The sequence below is a fragment of the Lissotriton helveticus genome, chromosome 11, assembly GCF_964261635.1.
Source record: "Lissotriton helveticus chromosome 11, aLisHel1.1, whole genome shotgun sequence".
In the NCBI taxonomy this organism is placed as follows: Eukaryota; Metazoa; Chordata; class Amphibia; order Caudata; family Salamandridae; genus Lissotriton; species Lissotriton helveticus.
In genome coordinates this window covers 3,786,723-3,811,519 of record NC_136072.1, presented here as the reverse complement: position 1 = coordinate 3,811,519, position 24,797 = coordinate 3,786,723, and the positions used below count along the sequence as shown (strand labels likewise).

The following is a 24,797-nucleotide window of genomic DNA, read 5'->3' as shown; positions in this document are numbered from 1 at the left end:
CTCTCTGCCACGCCCCCGGAACCCTCCCGCACGGGCCTTGTTTCCGGCCGGACCGCGCGCCCGACGCGCCGCCGCTCTGATGTCTGTCAGTCCTTCCTCTCTGTCTATGCCCTCTGTACCCGGAAGCTTCCGGAGTCGAGGGTTTGCCGTTGGACCCGCGCGCCGGGCTGTGGTGCGCTAGTCCTTATTCAGTGTTTGAGTCCGTCCTCTCTGTCCAGGGCCCCGGAAGCCTCGCGCCGGCCCCTGTTTCCAGCCGGACCCGCTCGCGACCCCGGAAGTGCAGCGTTGACAGCCGGCGGCGCCCTTGTACCGGCCGCGCAGGGGAGGCATGCTGCGGGCGGGGCCCTCGGGGGCCTGGTGAGTGCGGGGGGGTGAGGGAGGGGGCCCCGGGGGCTGCGGACCCGGGGGGGCCTCCCTGGGCTGAGGGGCCCGGCGGGGGGTGGATGCTAGGGGGGGGGGGCACACCGGGGGCACCGGCAGCCCCCCCCCCCCGCGGTGTCCCTCACTGTGGCCAAGTCCCCCCGGTGCCGCCCCGCGCCAGAGGCGGTTGGCCTCAGGGAGCGGCCCGGTGCACCCTGGGAGTTGTAGTTTGGTGTTTAGAGCGGCTCCTGAGGGCTCAGCACAGGCCCCAGGCTGGATGAAGAGGAGCCCGGGGCCACGGGGCCCTTTGTACAGATGTTATAATCCGCCCCCCCTGGCAGGGGCGCCCCTTCACCCTGGGGAGCTGCGGGGCTGGTGTTTGAATAAAGGCAGCGAGAGTCTCTCTGAAAAAGGCTTTTATTCATCACATTAGTAGTAGCAGATCTCATCAGATATAATTACATGGAATTATTGATGGTGGGGGGGGGGGGGGGCTTTGTGGATGTTTTTCAGCCGGGGGCCCCGAGGGGCCGCCTGTCATCCACGTTGTACCCATTTATAATTGTATGCTCTATGTGGCCCCCAAAATCACCCGCCCGCTTCCAGCTGCTGCGCAGAGGAGCAAAGGGGACAATTCATAACCTGGCCTCTGTCATGTATCCCTGTCACAAAGGCTACAAAGAACAAGCATTGGCACAGCCAATAGATCTCGCTTTGGGACCTTATAAGTATTTAGTTATGCAGCACAATATCCTTGCTGCAACAACATAAACTATTGCATGGCTAAACACTTAGAATGTCCCAAAGGCGAGACCTATTGGCTATGCCAATGCTTGTTGTTTTCAGACTCTGGTCACCCTACTCTTAATGGCCCGGCCAACCCACCGGAAGGACAGCCGAGGACTGCCCACATCTGTGTCTAGGCCCGTGCCAGTCAGTGTGAGAACCGGACTGTTGCTGCCTCTCTCCTCTAGTCATTGACCACCTTTGTGGACTCCAGGAGCAACTGAGCACCTCTTGCTGACGGTAAATCAGTGGTACCTTGGCGTACTTCTGCTATAGAAAGAGCCAGCATCTGTCTCTGTGAATAACATTAGAGTGTTGTTGAAACTGGACTGGAGCGGGGAAGCTTCGAATATCTCTCTTTATTTATCCTGCTAGTAAGTCCTTATAGAAGAAGACCCCTCCGTTCGATGCGCCATGGGCACCCAGTGTGGGCTATGGATGGGAGGTGCGGAGCAAGGAAATCTAGTATGTAAAGAGTACATTGTGAGGACAACCCGGTTCCGATCCTCTGTCTTTACTCCCGGTGTAACTCTGCTGGCACTTTGGGTGTCTTCAGCTTTAAACCACATTCTCCCGGAATAAATGTAATGAAGGGAGAGGGGAGGAGGGGCAGGAGAGAGGGCAAGGCTGGTTGAAACGTACGCAGCTGTATAGCCGAGGAGCAGTGAAGAAATGCCCCCTTTGTCAGCACCCTCCCCTTCCCAAAGGGTGGGGGAGTATGTCTGGACCATGAACCTTAGAGGAGGCCACCCCCAGTGAGTGAACCGGACTGGTAAGAGGTAATGAGAGGGAGAGGTAAGGCAGAAAGTTACTGGGCAGTGGAGGGGACCAGCCCAGTCGTAAATTTTCTGATAGAAATGTGGCCTTGGAGTGGAAGGCATTTGACTGCAGGTGCCCGGAGGGGCCTCTTCCTCCTGGGAATTCTGGAAGGAGAGGTGGTGCTGCTGCATGAAGTGAGGTGAGGGTGGCGGTGTGCGGGGGGCTAAGGGAGTGATGAGGCCTGCTAATGGAGGACACACAAGGCAGGGGAGGATTGCGCGTGCCGGCACATTAGTGCTAATGTGGAGCATTGTGATGGGGCGGCGGCGGTTTGGATGTTTGCAGTAAGCAAGAGATTACATTAATCTGGAGAGTCTGCTCGGAGATGAAAGATCTACTCTACAAAGAGGGCGGGCGGCTTGCTTGTGTTTTATCACAACAACTGGGAGAGTTTGTTTAGAAAACGAGTTGCACCTCGACGCCCAGTGGGCACTAGGGGAGGCGGCAGGGCGCCAGGGTGTTGGCAGTCGTGCGGGGTGCGAGTACTCTGTCCGGATAATGTGCTTAGGGAGAGGGGGGCCTGAGTATAAGATACGCAGTCTGGATGGAGATACTAACCCGGGATCAACATGAAACTAGAGAACACGTGCTGCTATAGTCAAGTGACTGGTATACAGTGAATGTATAATGATTTATTGGGCGACAAGTAAAAACTCGAACAGAAGGAAAGGGGCGAGGAGAGGCCGGTCAGCCACAAGCCTCCCAGTTGCTGATCCAGAACGAGTTTAAAGCAAGCAGAAACAAGACGCGCAGCCTTGAGACTCGCTCTGTGGTGGGGGAGGAGCGTTGAAGTGCGCGCATGGGAGAGCAAGTGAGAGGAAATCCAGATGGCGCCTGATTGTGTGCTGTAAGGGTGCCCACGAACAATGCGAGAAATGCGCCTTACTGTGCACGTAACCGCACGCTCTAGGCCAGACAAAAAGCTGTGGTAGGCTTTTTAAAGCCCACTCACTAAATGTCTCGCCAGACAGCGCATGCGCAGGCTCAGGCGAGACCTAAAAATGCTTACCTGCCATCCTTGACCAAACCCCACCACCTTCCTTCCCTCCCTTCCTTTCTTCTCCTGCAGCTGCGCTTTGTGCTTTCAGCCAAACCAGACAAGCAGTGGCTGCACCAACAGGCTCTCAGAGAGCCCTGTCACCTGACCTGGTAAGTGTTGATAACATCACAACAGTGGGTAACCAGTTTTGTTATCAACAGTTGCTGTTTCTTAGGAGTCGGTTATGAAACTCAGAAACTGAAATAAACGTTACGGGCTCTCTATGAGAACCATACATAAAAAAAGAGCTATAAATTTGGCTAGTCTTTAATGTGTAGTGTTGGGAGGTAATGGTTGTTTCTTCTTTTGCGTTCACCTTCCATCGGCCTACTTTTCTCTTCCTACCTGTGTATCCTCTGCTATTTGCGGGCAGGTGCCTCGAAGGTATAATAAGACATCACATCCCCTCACAACTTAAATATTAACATGAGGCTTATCCATGACATTGAGGAGTTTCTCTGGAGGCTCAAATGTTTCTACAACAGCCATTTAAAATGGGAGGGAAAGAATACAGATAAGGAGATAAAACAGCAAGGCCAGTGGTGTCTTGAGCTGTATGAAGGGAGAGCTAGCAGATCTCTCAATAAAATCTTCCACAATACCATGATATTTCAATAGTCTTACTGAAGATCCATATCACTATCCGATGTCTCGTTCATGACATATCCTTGAGGTCTTATTTTAGTGTGCAAAATAATAAGAATTAGAGATTATAGCTTTTTTCTCTGTTCATGCATTCATCCCATGACCTTTGATATCTTAAATTAGGTAGGGTTATGGGTCAAAACTGGGATTATCCTCAAGGAGTGGCTTTAGATTTTGCAAGTAGCATGAATGGCCGAACCCTTCTCTTCATTGGATATTTCTCCTTCAGCTTTTTGAATGGCACAAACTTTCATGTAGTGGATAGCTTTCTTCATCTAAATTGTTTGGTATCTTTGGAGTATCCTGCCAAACGTAATTTCAGCCAGAGATGCACATGCAATGCTGTAGGCATGTTCCAATACTCGTGGAGAGTTTAACACAGGTCCTCAGAAACAGGCAAGTTTGTGGTCTTGACAATCTGAAGAGCTTCTTTTTATAGTTCCCATCAAAAGCTACACAATGTCAATCATTTGTGACCATAAAGGAATAATATTACGATATTTAAAACCATGGTGATCAGCAACGTTTTTAAAGTCTTTGAAACAGAAAGGGGCACCATTGGCCGATTGTTAAATGTCTGGTATTCCAAAGTTGAAAAATATCTTGGTAATAGGAGATTTTACATCTTCTGCTGATGTGTTGGCAATTGTCGTGATTTCAGGAAAATCAGAACGCTTTTCTATAACGACAAGCAAGTGTTCTATACTGATGAGATTCCAAAAAATTGATGGTCACCTCGCTGCAGATGTTGGAGGATAAATGGGACATCTGGTCTGGTTGTAGCAAAGCTCCTTTTCCTAAGCTCTGGCATATCTGGCCGGTACTTAGCATCGTCTCGCATAGCTCGACAAGAACAGGGAGCCAGACTGTCAGACAAAACAGTATTTTGGTTACAGCAGTTCCACAGTGGCCTTTGTGTGCAAGCCAAAATATAGGTGTGAGGTGTTCTCCTTTGCTTACTCCCTCCTGATAATACTGTTTGCCAATGGTGCTACACTGCAACAAGTGCTGTCAAACATACGTCTGTCATAATCTTTATTTTTATTGTTATATATAGCGCAAACTTGACCCCGTGGGGTATAAGAGTGCTTCACATTACAACCATATATACTCAGTGTCTATTGTACATTTCGCACAAAAGCATTTACCGATTCAGAAACCATAACATTAACTTCATTCAGCGACGAAGATTGAGCACATTCATAGAATGCAAGTCTAGCGGATCCCATATTGCAAATTAGTTAGTTGACGTCATTGACTATAAACCCCTAAAAATATCGGGAGGGATGGGACCTTTATACGAAATGTTTGTGCATGGATTAAGCGCAGAGTTTATAGGCGAGGCTGCGAGATGTAACACAAAAGGTTACAGGAGGAATTTGCTCATTAGAAATATCTTGGTTTATTTCTGGAATCTTGCGGCATTTGGTAATCTTCTGATACTTGAAGGTAGCGAGTTCCAGATACTTGGTGCCGCTCCAGAGAATGCTCTGTCATATTCTTTTTCTCTGGAACATCGGTGGTTTCAGTAGTAGATCTCTGGCGCTCCTGGAAGATATGATACCCACGGAAATCACAATTTTCTGATCTAGATACCTTGGTGTATTGAGGTGTAACGCTTTGTGTGTGATACACACTGTATGTCAGAGGATCGTTTGTATATATCATAATGAATACAATGTATATTCATGAATGTGAACGAACTATACAACTATGAATCATGGTAAAAAGTGAAAATAACTAGAAAAAATACAATGAGATGTCAGTAAAGGTGGTAAATTTGTTAGAGATACTTGTATGCACAGTGCACACTGCTTTCAGGTTGAATTAATGGAGTATAGCAAATCTTTGTGTGCATGCTCCATTACTCGCTTTTGGAGAGAAATATGGATCACTTGTCATGTTCCTTTGAGCATTGAGCCTTTTTAGATGACAAACTAATTCTTTGTGACCCTTTTGAAATGCTTTGAGGCCTTGATGCTTCACCACTTCCCTGGTGTCTGACACCTTTCGAAGGCTTTCCATTGTTGAGGTGGGATATAGCCATGAGAATAGAACCAGCAAGTGAAGCTCTGCACATTTCTTCTTTGCTGAGTCCATCTAGACAAGCTTGCAAGAATATGTATTTGAAGTATTCCTCAGCGATTGACTCCCCAAACACGGTTTACAGTTTATGGGGCCTCTTTTAATCAGGGCCTGCATCTTCATGCCTTGCTCAGAATTTAGTGAAATACAAGCCCGAGTTAAGACTTTTTTAAGCCACCAGAAATGTATTGGTTATCACCAAGTCTAAACGTTCTAAGGTGAGCGATTTAATCCATAGAAGTTCTTGGGGCTGAAGATTTTGAATACATTCCCAGTTTAATAGGAAATTAATCTGTCACCTCAATTCAAGAAAACCTTGGAAATCCTTCTTTTTGATTATACAATGTGACAGCCCAAGTATATACGGCATCTCCCAATAGCACCCAACACTGCCAAGACCCCACTTTGTGGGGTGGATGCAGCACTGCCTATGAGTCCATGCAGATAGACCTCATAGCCAGGACCCCTGGTTAAATATGTTATATAATGTTTGTGATTCTATGTATTGATTGTAAATCTCTTATGTTCTAGAAGCTCAAAACACACTGAGCAAAACGACACAAAACCAATGTAATGCAGAACAGACACGAAAACACAGGGGTTTGCAAACTGCTAATGCTCATGGACATTTAATGAACACTGAGGCAAAATGGAAGGTTGCAGTTTTCTGACTAAAAGGGCGTTCTCTGTGTCGCTACGATTTTTAAGGTTACAAATATCTGAACTGTGCAAATCACACACAGTGGAATCACAATGTCCTGATTACGTGAAAGGAAAGCAAATATACTTGTGGACACTGGAGAGTTATGCTGCCCTCTGGTTCTTCAGAGAGTGACAGGGCTACAAGCCCTGGAGCACAAACACACTGGGCTCAGAACAGATGATAGTATCTGTAGCCAGCCCCCTGCCTAACCACACATATGCTGAGGCGGATCAAAAACAGTGCAAAATGAAAATGGATAAAAATACGTCAATGAGAGAGGACTGCTTGGCAGGCAGTGTACCCATCGTGCCGGTATGTCATAGTAGTCAGTGAGGCACCTCTGATCTTAAGGTGAGGGCGAACGTCAGGCTCCCAACGGTATCTCCTTTTTACTCTGGGTGGTTCTGGACTTCCTCATACACCAAGACCAGACGAGGCTTCAGGCTCGGTGGTAGCCTGGGACACACGGGCTGGCTCGGGACTTCCTCAGAGGCCAAGACTAGCAGAACCTTCAGGCTCGGTGCTAGACTGGGACACACGGGCTGGCTCGGGACTTCCTCAGATGCCAAGGCCAGCAGCAGAGCCTTCAGGATCACTCCTAGCCTGGAGAGTGGATGCAGCACTGTGGTTGGCTCTGGGTTCCCTCAGATGCTAAGTCCAGCAGCAGAGCTTCTACTGAGCCTTCAGGCTAAGCCCCAGTCTGGAGAATGTGTGCAGCACGCTGGCTTCACCCGCTGACTTGCCACAGCAACAATGGCCACTGAGCAGCTCCAGTGTACATTTCTGTAGCCAGAGAGTTGGACTGAGGCCTTCTCTCAAATTGTCCTGACTATCTTTAGAATTCAGACCAGGCTGTCTCCCTTTCGGTCCTCAGAGAGGAGTCCTTTAGGGGGCTCCCGCTCACCAGAGCTCTGAACTTCATTGTACATGGCGAAGAAACCCAGTTGCAACTCTTCATCCCAAAACCTACAACCAATCAGCTGCCACAACCCAGAGCTCATGCTGGTGGTATCAGAGGGAGCTTTTCTATATATAGACTATAATGAGGTAGTCTGGTTCTCACACCAAGGACATGCCTGAGAAGCACTAGAACTGCACTTCGGCTCCCTCCCACAAACCCTTCAGAAAAACAAAATGTCGGGGAACATCTGGAGAACTAAGAAACAAGGAAAAGATGTTGCACCTGCTGTCCCTGGCCTGGAACTTTCTCACTAGTGTGCATTGTGAAATGCAAGTAGCTAAGTAGAAAATTCTCTTCTCTAAGTTTGATATAATTAAGCTGACATTTTCTCTTGCTGCTAGACTGCTAACTGCACTGAATACCTTGTGCAACATGCCCCATCCTTGGGTTTAATTCTTAGCTTCTTGACACATGTTTGTTTTCTTTTCAGTGCTGTGTGCCGGAGCCTAGTAAGTGTTGCTTGTGGAAAAAAAGTAAAACTACCGCTTCAAAAGCTGCATTTGGTTTCCCGAAGCGTCCACTACTACCGTCCAGGTTTAAAGGTTCAGAAGCTTGTGTTGAGGCCCTCTGCACATCAGTATTCCTCATTTTCTCGCGCCCCTTTCCGAAGAACCAAACTCCTTACAGTGAAGCATGGGCACCAGCTTCAGAGACACTTCTGGGTCACTCGATTGGCATCTCGGCTTCTCAAACTACGATATATTGTCCTGGGATCTGCTGTAGGAGGTGGATACACTGCCAAAAAGGTAATTTACTACTGCATTTCTTGTTTTACTGTTGATGTAGTGGGAGGCACGTAAATCCAGGGCATGAGTCATAATATTTCCAGTGGAGGCTTCCCCAGTTCCCAGGTTTGTAAATATGGGGGGACACAAGATTTCTAGAGGGTCTTTCTGAGAGGCTCGTATTCAATAATTGTAAAGGTAAGCAGAGGACTGCTCCCCTAACAGTCCATGTAGGGTGTAGGCATTTGTTGTAACAGAACGTAAACACGAAGCCATGAAATGTATGTTAACCTCAGTCTAACAAGAATCGTCATTTAATATCTGTTCCCAACGATGCTTATTTTTACACAGCTACGCAATGAAGTGGTGCATCTTTTTGTGTCTAGTAACCGAAGGCTTGAGGTGAACGATATTGTAGACTGCGATGATACTCAGTCCCATTTGACAAAGTCTGGTTGTTTAATCCTTTCGGTGCTGATGACGGCTCCCGGCCGTCATGAGTTACGATGGGCGTGTGCTGATGACGGCCGGGAGCCGTCATGACAACGGCCGGGATCAGAATGTGCCGCACAGGCGCAGAATTCCAGCCGCAGCCAGGGGGTTAATCCTGCTCAGACATGGATTTATAGTAGTAGTCTCCCTGGATAAATATCCCAGATGAGAAGGACTAATGTGACCGTAACATACAAGAGTTGATGGAATGAATGCTTGCCGTATGTCGAGCAACTCTGCATTCATTCGGGGTAGCACTCCAGCCCATCGTTCTTTTGCTCACCATGCCACCTCAGTTTGGACCCAGCCATATGCAAATCAGTCTTGACCCTTCTCCTCATGGGAACAGTCCAGTCTGAACTGTCAAGCCAGGTCCTCCCTGAACTGGAACACTAGCAACTAAGGACCAGTTTAGCCCTAGTTATGGGCTCATTAGCTGAGTACAGCTTGGTTCCAGTGACACAGTGAGCATGTGACCCATCCGATATGAGGGATCGCTATACATTCCCCGATCCCATGTCAAAAATCTTTAGTTGAACCCCATCCGGACTATGGTATGAGAAGGTACTCCTACTGCACTGTCAAACGCCTCTTGGCATGGAGGGAGATGAGCACCTTTTCATCCAAGCCTTTAACATGCCAGAGTAATAGGTGATTAGTTGACGATCAACCCAGAACAAACCCTGCCTGGTTGGGTTGAATCAAGACGAAAATACAGGTCTGCAAGTGAGGGGCCATGATCTTGGCATCCAAATTAATGAGCGATACCGACCTCTAGCTGGGCCAGTCCAGTAAATACTGATCAGGTTTCAGGATTAAGACAATAAGAAATCTGTTAAAGTCTGTGGAGAGTCTTTCACATTCAAAGGCTTCCCGAAAAAACCTTACACGATAGCGGGACAGTTAGAGGTTTAGTCATCTTACAAAATTCAATAGGATAATCATCTTCCCCCAGTGCCTTCTGAGATATCAGCCTCTAGACCCCTGGTTTGCTCCGCATAAAGGGCTGGAATGTCTAAAGCATTTAGGAAAGCCTCCAAGCGGGGGAATGCGCAATAAAGTGGCCAAGGTTAGCGGAGTGCGGGATTGGGTGGAGATCACCTCGGACCGATGAAACCAATCCCCTAACCACGACTACCTCAGCAGCTTTTCCTCGTGTCTCCTCCTGCAGTCACAGGAATACATGGAGCGAATACTGTCAAGCGGCGTAGACCTTCACATTCCGACTCCAGGGGGTGTTGCCTGATCTGTTCACCTTTGTTAGCGCATGGCCGCCGTCAGTCCATGACGTTTCCGGCTGTAGGCGCTTCAGCAATGAGGGAGCCCTAGCCTGATGCTGCTATACCCGCCCACGTCAAGCCACGACCCCATTAACTGACTTTAGGAGTTTTATTATTTTACAAGTACAGCTGTAAAAGAGAGATAGCTGAGCTCCGCACTACTTGGCTTCCATTCTTCATCAACTCGAACCTACAAAAGTCAAACAATGGAAAACCGTAGACCTAGCTTAGATCAGTTTGTGTCTGGACAACTACTTTCCATTACTCAGACATAGAAGGTGGAGTGCCATCCAAATACCGTAATGAGAACAGCCATGGTTCATTGGAACCAAGTGTTAAGGAGGTAAATATCTCATTGTCCCAAACCCCACATATATCATTATTTGAAATCCCTGCATGTTCACCTGACCTTCAGAAATGTACCTTTATAGACCGGGAGAGAGATGGACTCTGAATATATTAACAACTGTATGATAATGCTCAACCCAAAACAGTTGAACATTGTAAGTTAGATTTAGAATCTTATGAATCACAAACTTCAGACAGTTCAAACGTGATTTTAGTACACAAACTTTGAGATAAAAAAGGGTGTTCTACACAGTATGTCTGGAATATTTGGAATGATTGACACACCTAGAAAAATCTAACATAGGGTGCCGGCCCTTCATTTTTACAAAATATAAAACGATATATGAATATTGCTGTGCTATATCTACGCCCATATGTTTATCTAAAATGGGAAAACTGAGTTACAATTATCAAGCAACGTGCCTAATTGCAAGCTTGTATTTTATAATAATCCACAGGCTAATCACATTTTCTTCAGGATGCCTACATTTAGAACAAATACAGTTTTAAACTATGTTGTTACATTTTGAATCGTAAGCTACAATCATTGATTAGGTTCTCTTTCGCTTTCTGCTAAACTCGTTGAATCCCAAACAGCTGAACCTAACCTTGGCACACATCTAGCATTTGGTATCTAACTGTAGCTGACAAATTAAGATGCGTTTGAAATTCCACCTCATCGTGATACTCACTTCTTTCCCTATTGCTCTTAAGTTGTTGTGTGAACGTGTACATTACATATTCTTTTTATTAAGGCTTCATCTCTCCAGCCCCATTTGTCTTACACCACCACCATATATTTGTCCATTAACTGCTGTACGGGTTCCAAAAGTGTATTTTTCTTCTCGATAAACTGGTTCATTACATATTTGCACCATCCATTCAAGTTTTTTTTGGTGGACCGCGGTTCTGCTTTGTGAAACAGTAATATAATAGGCTTCTGCCCGATACTTTCGAATAGCGCACCAACCTTGGTATATAGGGCAATGGAAGAACTCTTGGCACCGCCCGAGTATGTTTCACCTCTGTTTTTCCTCATCTTCCTCCTCGTTACACACTAGCAGGTTTGCTCCTCAGAACTCAGTAAAATGTTCTGTAGACATAATACGATCACTTTTTTAGATCAAATGCGCTCATTATGGAATTCAATCAAGAGGGCACCACTTCAACAGTTACATATCCTGATTTCCCCAAGTCACACACAAGCTCCCTGCTCAGTTTTAGTTTGTTAACTCATGTGCCTTCTGCAGATAGGGTTATACCCCGGTAGACGAATTCCAGCATCTCCCCCAGTTTAGGTTTAGATGAACCCATTGCTAAGTGAGGTTTATGTCTAACTCCTTTACGTTGACATGTCCACATGCTGCATCAGGTTGTTTCTAGGCACCATTACTGCCTGTAGTGTCAATGTACTGCAAAATGTGATTTTTCTTGGTCCTGAATTTGTCTGGATAGGCTACTGCACTTTCCAGGCAGGCAGGCAGGCAACAAGCAAGGGTCAAAGGGGACAAAGGACACCCTTATAATCCACTGACAGCTTTGTCTAAGATCAACTGTATCTACAGATTGAATTGTAGGTGGGAGCGAAGGCCAACATTACACCGCCCAGATTGTTCCTTCCTACCCTTTGTCAACTAATCAACACTGTTTTTGCTCCTATTATTGGTAATTGCTAAACCAATCTCACCTGACTGTGTTCTTCATATTCAAAGCTCTTTTTCCATAAATGAATTTCTTTTCTATTTTTTTATTTTTTATCGGCTTTGCCTTCTAGCTCAGTTGACTCTCACAGATTTCCTTTTCCTCTTCCTTTTAGCTCTTCTGTAGGCTTTTTTTTTTCTAAAGCAAGATTCAATCAGTCGCTGCAGATGGGCACGATTAGGTGGGGTTGAAGAGGGCCCATCTCTAGTTGTCATACTCATTAGTGTCCACATATCCCCCTATTTTAGTTGGCTCCTTCAACGTTGACCTGTGCGACTCAAAATTGATATATTAGTACAAAAGATGAATCGGGTAATGATTCGTTTTTGTTTGATTCAAGTTTTTTTCCAGTCAAGTTTACTTGTTTTCTTTTAGACTAACTTCATTTTACTAGCCGTACTAAAGCTCCATTCTCTTGGCAGATTCAGCGTTTGAATCAGCCTGACTGTGAGTAGTTTGTTCACTTCTTCAGGTACCAGTTGTGCAAAAACTTACACCAGCCCACTATCCATCTGAACTGTGCTACAGCAATGCACTTTGGGCTGAAAGTTCACATCCTTGTGCCTGTACAGACTGTTTGGAGCCTTTGAAGTATGATGTGCCCATACAGATGCCATGGACTGTAGCTATGTCTTCTTCCAGGCCTCCTGCGCTCACCTCAGAGACATCCAACATGTAGACTTGTGATTATACAAGACTCATTTCAATAGTGGAATGTCAAGATGACGACAAGATGCGCTCAACAGATATGCCACGGATGGTCCATTACACCCGGCAGGATTGCTAGTATGTCCCCTGTGTGCTCTCTGCTTTCTTGGAGAAACTAGAAAACATCAAAGAGCAATGTATTGAAAGAAGGTTCTGTCCCACATTAAAAGGCCAGAAGACCCTTTAATATGCCTATTGGTAGATGTAGATTAAAAAAAACAACAATGTTTTGTCAGTTCAAACGCAGGCAGAATTATTGGCTGTATCATATCGGCAGCGAAGTAGCTGCCACAGCTCCGGCAGAGACCTGGTGGTATCCTGTCAGTACAGGTGGGATGCGGTTTGTTTAATAGCGCAGATTGAATCACTACATGGAAGAGCTGTAACCAGGCCCAGAAGCATGCTTGCACTTTGACAGAACGCCTAACCCAAAAGATCGGCTTTTTACCCTTGCTTACACCTGTAGCAGACGATCCAGGGTTGGTAGTCATTCACTGACTATTCCATAAGCTAATATTTCATTCAAGCACATGTAATAAGTTGACAAGGTCAAGTCGTAGTTAGGCATAGCATTTTGTATCCTAGCACCTTCTGAAAATAAATACATTTCATTTAATTCTCAACCATTGCTTCCTTGTTAGCAGTTAAAGTTCAACAAGCATTGGCATAGCCAATAGGTTTCGCCTTTGGGACTTTATAAGTATTTAATTATGCAGCACAATATCCTTGGTGCAACATCAACTGTTGAAAGCTAGACACTTATAAGGTCCCAAAGGCGAGACCTTTTGGCTACGCCAATGCTTGTTTTATAGTGCTACTCATAGTCTAAGCATAAACAAAGCAAAAACCCAAAGGATGGCACGTGCGTGTACCTGGTAGAGAACAACAATACAGGCATTGACGGATTCTGGCTCCCATCCTGTTTTACATTCAGAAAAGCATTTTAGGCTTGGCAGAGATTCATGGGTTAAAGCAATGTTTAATGCCAGTGCGAATCTAGTGCTTTTCGAGGTTTTCACAGATAACCCGGTAATGACCGGTTGGCTTGCTGACGTCTGATTGCAATCTGAACCAGAGTGGTGGTAGGTAGGAAGGTGCAGCTCAGGAAGATTTCCTGCCGGAAATAACTTAGTGAATATAAACAAGTTTTTAGTGAGGAAAGACTGTTTGGCTGATGGCAGCACCCGAGAGTTTTCCAGTGCCAATTGCTTTTGTATTTACGTGTATGAGTGTCTTGGCATGCCCAATCGAACAGTACTTGGATGCCACTCGTACAAACTAGACTTTCGGTGGTTCGGTGGTACAGAGACGGAAACTAAAGATGTCCGTGTCATTTGTGAGAAGCTAAACATTAATGACAATTGCCTGAGTGGGTTGGTACAGCGACTGACCGAAGAGTAAACCTTTTTTGTGGCACTTACTACTTTATATCAGTGCTTGCATATCATTACAAATAGCACGTTTAATACCCGCGTAATTAGGCTTATATTATCGACTTCGGGAGGATGATTTGTAAATGTGCGATTTGAAAGTGCGTGCACGCGCATCTCACCAGAGAGCTCTTACCAGACACTGTTGTTTTACTAGCACACAGCAGCATGGTTTGGAGATCCCTAACTTTAGGGTTTATATTGAAGGTGGGACGTGATGTAGAAAACAGAACATAAAATATAAGGGCAATAAAATATTTATGATTTTTGTGCACAATAGATGCAAAAGTACATTAGAAGTTGGAAGAAGTGCTTCTATTTGCACTTGGTCCCGCAAGCCTCTGACTTCATTATGTCTGAAAGGAAGATTACGTTTTCAGCCCAGGTATTAATAGACTGACGGCTCACGACGACTTAATGTCTTTAATAGTTAGCTTAATTGTGCGGTCAGGATGCGTCCACTGCAGAGGGTCTCATTAGTGCTTACTGTGTCACGTGTGAAGTGCTCGTTCAGGGATGTTGACTTGCCACAGCGCACAGGAGAGGAATCCTCAGCCGCTCTGGTAGAAGTCTACATACAGGGCACAAGTTTTAACAAGCGCACGCCTCGCGTTAAAAGTAAAAAAAAAAAAACAAGCATTGGCCCGCGGACGTGAAAGTGACAAGGCCGTGAAAGCGATCGCGGGCTGTAAGGGTGCCCGCAAGTGTAACCGCAAGCTTGAGGCCAGCAAAAGCATGTGGTAGCACTTTGAAAACCCACTTACTAAATGTCTCGCAGAGCTACACATGCACTGGCTCAGGCGAGACCTAAAAAGAGTGAAAATACTAGTTAGTGAGGCAGGGAGCTGATCCTTCTACTTTTGCAGGGAACTTGAGAACCAGCGTTTTAGCCTTTTGTACCATGTGTCGCCTGTGAAGGAAGAATCTTTACTGCATTTCATGCCGGCCTGGCTGACACAGACTCAACGAAACAGATGGAAATCATTGAATGTTCAGAGTAGAAACAGGAAGGGCCCTTGATTGTGCTGTTCCCACTCTAGTCAATCATGGCTCAGCGTAGAAACAGGAAGGGCCGTTGATTTTGCTGTTCCCGCAGTTGTCAATCCATGGCTTTGCGTATAAACAGGAAGGACCATTGATTGTGCTGTTTCCGCAGTTGTCAATCCATGGCTCTGCGTAGAAACAGGAAGGGACGTTTATTGTGCTGCTCCCGCAGTTGTCAATCCATAGGTCTGCGTAGAAACCGGAATGGCCGTTGATTGTTCTCTTCCCGCTCTAGTCAATCCATGGCTCAGCGTAGAAACAGGAAGGGCCGTTGATTGTTCTCTTCCCGCTCTAGTCAATCCATGGCTCAGCGTAGAAACCGGAATGGCCGTTGATTGTTCTCTTCCCGCTCTAGTCAATCCATGGCTCAGCGTAGAAACCGGAATGGCCGTTGATTGTTCTCTTCCCGCTCTAGTCAATCCATGGCTCAGCGTAGAAACCGGAATGGCCGTTGATTGTTCTCTTCCCGCTCTAGTCAATCCATGGCTCAGCGTAGAAACCGGAATGGCCGTTGATTGTTCTCTTCCCGCTCTAGTCAATCCATGGCTCAGCGTAGAAACAGGAAGGGCCGTTGATTGTGCAGTTCCCTCAGTTGTAAATCCATGGATCAGCGTAGAAACAGGAAGGGACGTTGATTGTGCTGTTCCCGCAGATGTCTATCCATGGCTCAGCGTGGAAACAGGAAGGGCCGTTGATTGTGCAGTTCCCTCAGTTGTAAATCCATGGATCAGCGTAGAAACAGGAAGGGCCGTTGATTGTTCTCTTCCCGCTCTAGTCAATCCATGGCTCAGCGTAGAAACCGGAATGGCCGTTGATTGTTCTCTTCCCGCTCTAGTCAATCCATGGCTCAGCGTAGAAACCGGAATGGCCGTTGATTGTTCTCTTCCCGCTCTAGTCAATCCATGGCTCAGCGTAGAAACCGGAATGGCCGTTGATTGTTCTCTTCCCGCTCTAGTCAATCCATGGCTCAGCGTAGAAACAGGAAGGGCCGTTGATTGTGCAGTTCCCTCAGTTGTAAATCCATGGATCAGCGTAGAAACAGGAAGGGACGTTGATTGTGCTGTTCCCGCAGATGTCTATCCATGGCTCAGCGTGGAAACAGGAAGGGCCGTTGATTGTGCAGTTCCCTCAGTTGTAAATCCATGGATCAGCGTAGAAACAGGAAGGGCCGTTGATTGTGCAGTTCCCTCAGTTGTAAATCCATGGATCAGCGTAGAAACAGGAAGGGACGTTGATTGGGCTGTTCCCGCAGTTGTCTATCCATGGTTATACACATGATTTATGCTTCCTGTGTCAGAATGCACCCAGGAACTAAACCTCTTGATTTGATCCAAAGAAAAAAAGCGTTTCTTTTATGTTATATTTCATAGAATAATGTCAATATTTGTACATAGAAGCACCTTTTTGTGTCTGTTTCTTGTAATTTCCTTTAGTTCTCCCCCAACCCACGTTAGCTGTCTGTTCCACCACCGTCTCGGTATGTTTCTGTAAACATTTCCTCTTGAGCACCTGGCTTGCTTCCTCTCTTTCAGACCTATGACGAGTGGAAAGATATGTTGCCGGACCTCAGCGAGTACAAGTGGATTATTCCTGACTTTGTGTGGGAGCTCGATCAACACATCGACTTTGGTAGGTACATGATTCTGTAAAGCCACTCGTACTCACTGATGTGTCTCTCTCTTTTTAACTTGTCTTACTCAATTAACAAATGGAGGAAACCAGCAGGAGCGCTTTGGTAAAATGATTTCTAAAGTGACATCGTGGAGCAAGGGGCGGGAGCAACTATTCCTAGATTCCCCTGCATAATTTTAAATGTTTACTGAAGTCGATCCCTTTCCCTGTTATCGAGTTTCAGTCCTGATGTTATCCCTATACCTCAACACTCCTATTAAGCGGTTCCAGGTGCCATTAGGTCTCACCTCCCATTTCATTGAGTTTAAAGTGCTGTGTTTGGCCTTCCGTACAGTGTCTCTTCGCCGCGATGGGTGCAGAAGCTGATGCCTTTCACGAGGGAGTTTGTGGTCTAAGATTAGAGTCAAAAGACTTGGCCCATAGGCTCAGATTGTTATGATTTCGATGGTGGCTTCTTCTACAATCAGTGCCAACGTATCGCTGTAAGAAACTGGATTATTCTTTGGGGTGGGTGACTGCCCTCCTCAAGGAATAATCACTGCTCTTGTCAGGGTTAACTCTCAAAGTCACTTAATGACCCTGAGCTCAAGCCTTGTGGCTGTTGCACAGAGCCGACCGGCTTAACATTCGGCAATGTGTACATATTTATGTAGTAACAAAACAGTAATGAAGTCCAAATGCAAAACAATAGAAATCCCAAACTAAAATAGAGTAAAATGTAACAAAACAAAATGACAACATTTCAATAAGGGTAACCGGAGATATGCATTCCTAAAGTTTTAGGTCGAAATCGTGCCAAAAAGCATTAGTCAGTGACAGTCAAGGGCCACGGTAGACCGGGAACTAGGCAGGATTTGAGACTGACTGCAATGGAGTGAGGGTTGGATACATCAGCAAGGTGTGTCCTGGTCAAAGATGCTGCCTTCTGACTTGGTCTTTTAAATCCCAATCCACCACCCAAGAACACTCTTGAGACTCCAGGACCTCTCGGGAGGCACGTAAAGGCTCACAGGAGACTCCAGGACCTCTCGGGAGGCACGTAAAGGCTCACAGGAGACTCCAGGACCGCTGGGAAGGCACATTGAGACTTGCACGGTGTCAGGCAGAGGCCAACAGCAGGGTCCAGTCACTTCAGCTGAGAAGTTCCAGGAAAAGCCTTTTTGCAGCTTGTTTGTTCCCAATAGCGATTCTTGTGCTGTGGTAGCGCACAACCCTTTTTATTAAACTGATATTGTTGAAGTTTAAATCTGTTGTTCCAATTTGTAAAAAGATTTTAAGGGTGCTCCTTGGGTGGCGTCTTCCGACCTAGAGACGTCACTGTGATGAATTCTAAATAGTGCTTCCAAATGTCATTGGTTGCATCCCCCTGGGCACACCAAAAATCCTTTAATGAGGATTTAATAAAGTTTCTCTAGATAAATCTCATTAATTTGTTAGTAGTTCTTCATGTAATTCTTTATTTCATTTAGTTACTTATTCTTGCTAGCAGCAAACGTTTGATGCTCCAATGTTTTCGCCGGATCTATCTTACGTTAACCCTGTCTTTTACTTTCAGGGAAACGCTTGATATTATATTCGCTCAGCATTGTAAGTAAAACCTTTTATTGAGGTGATCACGTCTCGCACTATTTATCTAACCAGACACCGGAGTAACATGGCCCACATTCGGTTATCGCGTCTCGCTAGGAGTCACACGTTACTTTGCTAACATGACACCGATATCGCACCGTTTGCACTTTATTAGTCGTTTTTCTCACCGGAATACAGTACGAAACATAGGCACTTCGTATGAACTGTCTTTGCACGCCATTTCCACTCGTATAAACACATGAATGCACCTTTGATTCATTCACAGTTTTAACTTTTGTTAATTATCATGAGACTGCACATCATGAATTTTTTAATAGGGGACAAGAACAGTCACAGGATTTTTGAACTGTTTATGTGCTTTGATTCTTTGTAGATATGCTCCCCGACGAAGGGCTGAGAGCCCGAAATGCATAGGAGCTAAACTGAGCGATGTTACTATTGGAGCTTTATTTTGAATGAATTGAAATGAATACAATTTCAAGAATAAGTAACTAAATGAAATAAAGAATTACATGAAGAACTACTAACAAATGAATGTGATTTATCTAGAGAAACTTTATTAAATCCTCATTAAAGGATTTTTGGTAAGCCCAGGGGGATGCAGCCAATGACATTTGGAAGCACTATTTAGTATTATTCCCAGTAGCCACATATGAGGTCACACAAGTGGTCCTTGTGGTCTACTTCTTTTTCATGGGTACAAGAGGGAGCAGGTCCAGTCCTACAGGGCTCCTCTCAGGTCACAAACAGCAAGTCCAGTCCTCCTCTGATCTTCTGCAGGCCCAGAAAGTGTTCTGAAGTGGGTGCCTGGAGGTGCCACATTTATGGTTGGCGCAAAAAGAACAATTGATGGACAGAATGCAGAACAATGTCATACATTCACCCCAATGCAGAGATCTGGGCTTAAATCCATCGTATTTTTGCTCACCATGCCATTCCAGTTTGGACCCAGCCATATGCAAATCAGTCTTGACCCTGCGCCCAATGGGAACAGTCCAGCCCGAACTGCCAGGCCAGGTCCTCTCTGGCCTGAAAATCCAAATCTCCAAATCCAACCTCCACGTGGGAATGAAGGCCGTCGCAGAATGGATGAAGACCAGTCGCCTGAAACTGAACTCTGTCAAGACGGAGGCTCACATTCTCTGCTCCACCCCCTACACATAGGACAACTCCTGGTGGCCAACTGCACTGGGAGCTGCCCCGACACCCACAAACCATGCACGCAATCTGGGGTTCATCCTGGACTCAGCGCTCGCCCTGACCCAGCAAGTCAATGCCGTCTCCTCCTCCTGCTTCAACACCCTTCGAATGCTCTGTAAGATCTACAGATGGATCCCCACCGAAACCAGGAGAACGATCACCCAGGCGCTTGTCGGCAGCAGGCTGGACTACGGCAACACACTCTACGCAGGAACCACGGCTACACTCCAAAAGAGACTCCAGCGCATACAGAACGCCTCCGCAAGCCTCATCCTCGGACTCCCTCGCCACAGCCACATCACCACCCACCTACGAGACCTGCATTGGCTCCCGGTCAACAAGAGGATCACTTCCTAACCCACGCGCACAAAGCACTCCACAAGGCCAGACCAGCATACCTCAACAAATGACTGTCCTTCTACACCCCGAACCGCCAACTGCGCTCCACCGACCTCGTCCTTGCCACGTCCCACCCATCCGCCGAATGACCATCGGCGGCAGATCCTTCTCCCACCTCACCGTAAAGGCATGGAACACCCTCTCTGCCCATCTATGTAATACCCAGGACCTGCTGACCTTCAGGAGACGCCTCAAGACATGGCTGTTCGACCAGTAGCTGCCTACCCCCACCCATAGCGCCTTGAGACCCTCACGGGTGAGTAGCGCGCTCTACAAATGTTTTGAGTGATTGATTGTTGTAATAAAAAGGATGGATGCAATTGTGCCTTTTACTTAAATAATAATGTATGGAATAGATTTAAACAAAAGAAATTTAAATGTGTTGTTTAATGTACTGCACAGACTTATAATGGGTTTCAGTCGTATTGTCTTTCTCATTCAACTTTCTACAGAAAAGTTCAGTCGAGCCCTGCCCGATGCTGAGGATTTTGCCAAACTGCTGCCGGACTTTGAAAAGCTGGGGGAGAGCTTTGGGTTCCTGAAAGGATTGTTCTCTGCAGGTGAGAGGCTTTCGTTTGCCATTAGATATGATGAGATTTAATGCTGTGTTTTTGCAATGTTGGTTTCAAGAGTCTTTCACATGATTAAAGGGAGTAACTTGATTATGCAATTGGCTCTGGGATGCCAGTGGTAACCCATAGCAAAACGTAGAATACTTCCCAGTGTCTGCCTCCTGCCACAAAACCCCAAGAAGGCCCTCACCATTTATGTAACAAATGAACCTGCCAGCACTCTTGTATAAAATGCTCAGTTATGGTAGTCCCAATCCTAAATCACGTTTTGCCTTCTCTCTTGGTACTGGGTTGTCGGTTTGGTTCGAAACCTATATTCGGCACAATCAAAATAGGCAATAAAAGTAGAGAAATTAAACGCTGCAATAACTAATTATAAAAAAAAATACTGTTAAAAGCCCTTAAAGTGCATAATTAAAATAAACTACTTTTCTGAATCGCGTCCCGGGTATAAGAAGCAATGTTAAGGCATGAAATGGGATCCTCCAATGCACCCAGATATCGTAAGGCAACATTTTACGTTCTCAACCTGAAGGGGACCACAGGGCGTATAGCCCCAGTGGCCTCCACCCTACATGGCAGCCAACAGTGCTCTCGCCGTGTATATATTAATCAGTTCATAAACGGGTCGGCTACCATGTTTGTGGGAGTACCTGAAGAATCCTTCACATGATCTGCTAATTTTGGATTGAGTGTTTTGTTGTATGTGTTGGGATCATGGGCCATTTTTGGTGAAAAAACAATCCTACATAACAAAATGAATTAACCCTCTCGATTGCAGAACGCCTAAAATAAAGTCCTTCATTTTTGCATTCTTTTCCTGTATGACATCGTAAAGATTTTAGTATTATTAATCTCCATTTTTCTGGCCTTCATAAAATCAGCAAATATGTCCATCAGTCTCTGCAGGCTGACGGAGGTCATAGACATCAGCACAGCATCGTCGCCGTACAACACAGGAACCGAACAACTGGTGCGATGAGCACGTCAGCCTGCAGAGCCTGAAGGACACCATCCAACCCATTAATAAAAAGAGAGAACAAGAAAGGTGCCAAAATGCAACCCTATCTAATTCCCCTCTTGATCTTAAACAATGAGTAAGATTCCCCATTGGGGCCAAAACGGACCTTAGCAAACAAGTTCTCGTACTACCGGGACAAAGAAAGGACAATCTTCTCAGGGGCCTCAAGCGAAGGCAAATTAGACGAAAGAATTGAAAGATCATCCAAAGTGCTGCTGAGATCGACAACGCACACATAAAGGGACCCTGAATTAGCATCGGTCTACTTCCGAGTGAGCTGTTCTAGATTCACGCACTGCTCCACTGTCCCCAAACCCCTCCTGAAACCATACTGGGCCTCCGAAAGGATAGAATTGTCCTCTGCCCACTCCTCTAATCTCTGTAGGAGATCCCTACCCATGAGCTTGGCTGAGGAATCCAGGAGGGCGATGGAGCGATAACACTTTGGGTCACATCTATCATCCTTTTTGAAAATGGGCACTGATCGAATCGGCCCAACTGGGAGGGATCGTACCCTCTGCTGCTGCATTTAACACTTGAGTCCAGATAGGACTCCATAGTTCACCTACTGCTCTAAAGGCGTCATCCAGGAGACCATCAGGGCCCAGGCGCCTTACCCCCAGCAATATGTTCTAGGGCAAGAAGAACCTCGTCCAAAGTAACATCAAGGGACTTGCTACAAGAGTGGTTGACGCTCATACCTACATCTGAAGGAACATAGCCTTAAGGGAGTCAAAAATGCCTGAAAAGTGGTCAACCCACACTTGTTGAAAGAGAAATGAGGGGAATTCCGGTACGGAATGGGTTTTTTAAAATGTGGTGTTAACCGTACTCCAGAACAGCATAACATTGTTAATCTCGGCTGCCTGGGCCTAGTTCGGCCAAGCCTCTTCCCAGAGTACATTCTTACTGGCAGCTAATTCCAGGATGTAGTTCTCTCACATATTCTTGATATCAAAGTGATTTCTGGGAGAACTATGTAAGGCAGTCCGTAAGAGCTTAGATGCCTGGGTACACGAATGGTCAAACCAACCATATCTCTTGGAAGTTCTTGATCTAGGGGATCGTGTAAGTAGGGCATTAAAGGACCTTGTGATTTTCCCAAAAGCGTGCAACAGCCTGCCAAGGTCCCCCTCAGAACCTAAACAATAATTGAACTTGGTTACACATAGTTAACAACTTCTGCAGCACACAGAGAGGGACAACCCCACACATCTGATAGGGGCACCTGCAGGCCTAACTGAGTTAACATTATCAACACGGTATTTTTGGAGGGACATGGATAAAGCTATTGGGTTACCGTCACTCACAGTGGTTGGAATTGCTCTGAAGTTAAGAACCAGGTCACTAGCAGCAGGAAATATCAAAATGTGATTGATATTAGTATGGGCTCCACTACCAATAAAGGAAGGGGTCTCTTCATTACCCTTTATATTAGCATTTTGTAGTAATAGAATGTCATATTTAAGAATTTAGAAGTTTTCCATTGACAAATGTGGGAAATGGGAGATTCCAGCACCCACAGAATCAGTTCCTCAGCTAGGCTGTTGGTTCAGTTGATCCTGAGGGCAGGTAAAGGACATTGGTCATTACTACCACAGAGGGTCAACAGGCAGGGATTAAATTGATGGTCACTGGATAGAGGAATTGCCCTTCTTTGCATTGCGGTCTCATGTTTGCTAAAACTTGGGAGGGGGGGGTGGACCTCTAAAGGAAGGTCCGGGTACACGAATTTTACCACGGTTCCTTTCCAAGTTATTAGAGCGAAACAGCTGGGACTGGGTGGATAACGGGTCCTTCACAGGACCAGCAGCCCCGGCCGTAGTTGTCTGCCACAGCGCAGCATCCAGAAGCAACTTGGTTTTGCAGAGGATGAAGATGGTCATGGTGCGGTGCAGGGAGGCACAATCGAAGGTGGGTTATGGTTGATTGCTGATGAGTCAGGGCCCGAATACTAAACCCCAGGAGCCGTTGTGTAAGTAGATTGCGCCTTGCTACCCCAGTTAGTTCTGTGGTTCAAAGTCTTAAAACTGCAAAAGAGTTCTTTAATCAGCCCCAACTGGTCAATAATAGGGGAAAGCAAGCTTTCCATAACCCCACCTCACACAGACCAATATTTCCCCATGAAATAAGTCCATCTCCGCAAGAGGAGGCCAATAGGAATCAATGGGTCAGAGGCAGCAGTGCTAGATTGAAGGTCTACAGTAGGATGTGGTTTTCTATTCCTCCCACTTTTTTTGTGTTTGTTAGGAGGTGCACTGTTGTGGGGTCAGGTTAAAGACCGACAGATCTCCCTCCGCGTTCAATAGTAGAGACAGTGTATGGTGCAATAAAACTGTCTTGCAGTGTGCCCAAAACAGATGCTGACGCGGGCGCTTTCGAGCCGGGGTGCTATCTTAGTAGATGGAATTATCCCAGGGGCTATTGCGACAGTGGCAGATAGATGACGCTCCGCATGCTCAATTCCCTTGTGTAGGGCACCCACTGCTCTTCTAATATAGCTATCCAGGGAGGTAGAATTTGAATGAGACTTGGCTACAATAGGAACTTTGTGCTTTACCAGACCCTGGTGTACTTGACTGTCCAATTGGAGTTGTCACCTTGGTGTCTTTAAAGTTCTGCTCTATAGGTGTTATCATCGCACCAGGTCACACGCTTTGAGTCGGGTGGTTGCCAGGCAGTTTATCATGGGACCAGGAGGGTGCTGTGAGCTAGTTAGTGTCTCTTATCCATACTCGCCAGCAGCGTCGGGGCGCTTCTGGGGTTTGCATCTTGATTTCTACTACTCACATTCAAGATAACCTGCTTCTGGGACCTCCTGCTGTCATACTTCAATGTGGTAAATCTCAGACGATGAACGGGATCCTAGTTAGAGCTAAAATGGCACCAAATCTGTGGCCTGCGAACCGTTGGCGACTGTGAGATCTCAAAAATGATTCTACTTGTGAAGTCCTTTCTACTGGAAAGCTGAGACTCGTCATCAAATATGTAACTTGACCAATTGGATGATGAAGACGTCATTGATTCCATAACAGAAAAAAAACTTTACTTCACATGAGAAAAAGAGAAAAAATGTTCAACAGTTTATAGGGCTTTTGTCTTCAATTCTACTATTTAATATAATATTAGCTCTTTATTAATGATTCCAAACTTAAACATATTGTATTATTCAAAGCTAAAGTTGCATGTACTTGATTGTCATACTACTTTTCACAGCCTAATTTTAAAAATAATAATAATTTTTTCTCATTCTAATA

General features: G+C 45.9%; 1 protein-coding gene across 4 annotated transcripts in view; it reads left to right on the top strand.

Annotated features, from left to right (window-relative positions):
• Positions 1 to 205: 205 nt before the first annotated feature.
• OPA1 (OPA1 mitochondrial dynamin like GTPase) overlaps positions 206 to 24,797 on the top strand; it is a 253,853-nt gene continuing 229,261 nt past the window's right edge. For all 4 annotated transcript variants that reach the window (XM_078666567.1, XM_078666565.1, XM_078666566.1 and 1 more), the window contains exons 1-4: positions 206 to 357; positions 7,829 to 8,144; positions 16,659 to 16,755; positions 20,400 to 20,507. In XM_078666567.1, coding sequence (XP_078522693.1) covers positions 329 to 357; positions 7,829 to 8,144; positions 16,659 to 16,755; positions 20,400 to 20,507 — 550 coding nt within the window. In that variant the 5' untranslated portion in view covers positions 206 to 328. The remainder of the gene's footprint in view (positions 358 to 7,828; positions 8,145 to 16,658; positions 16,756 to 20,399; positions 20,508 to 24,797) is intronic.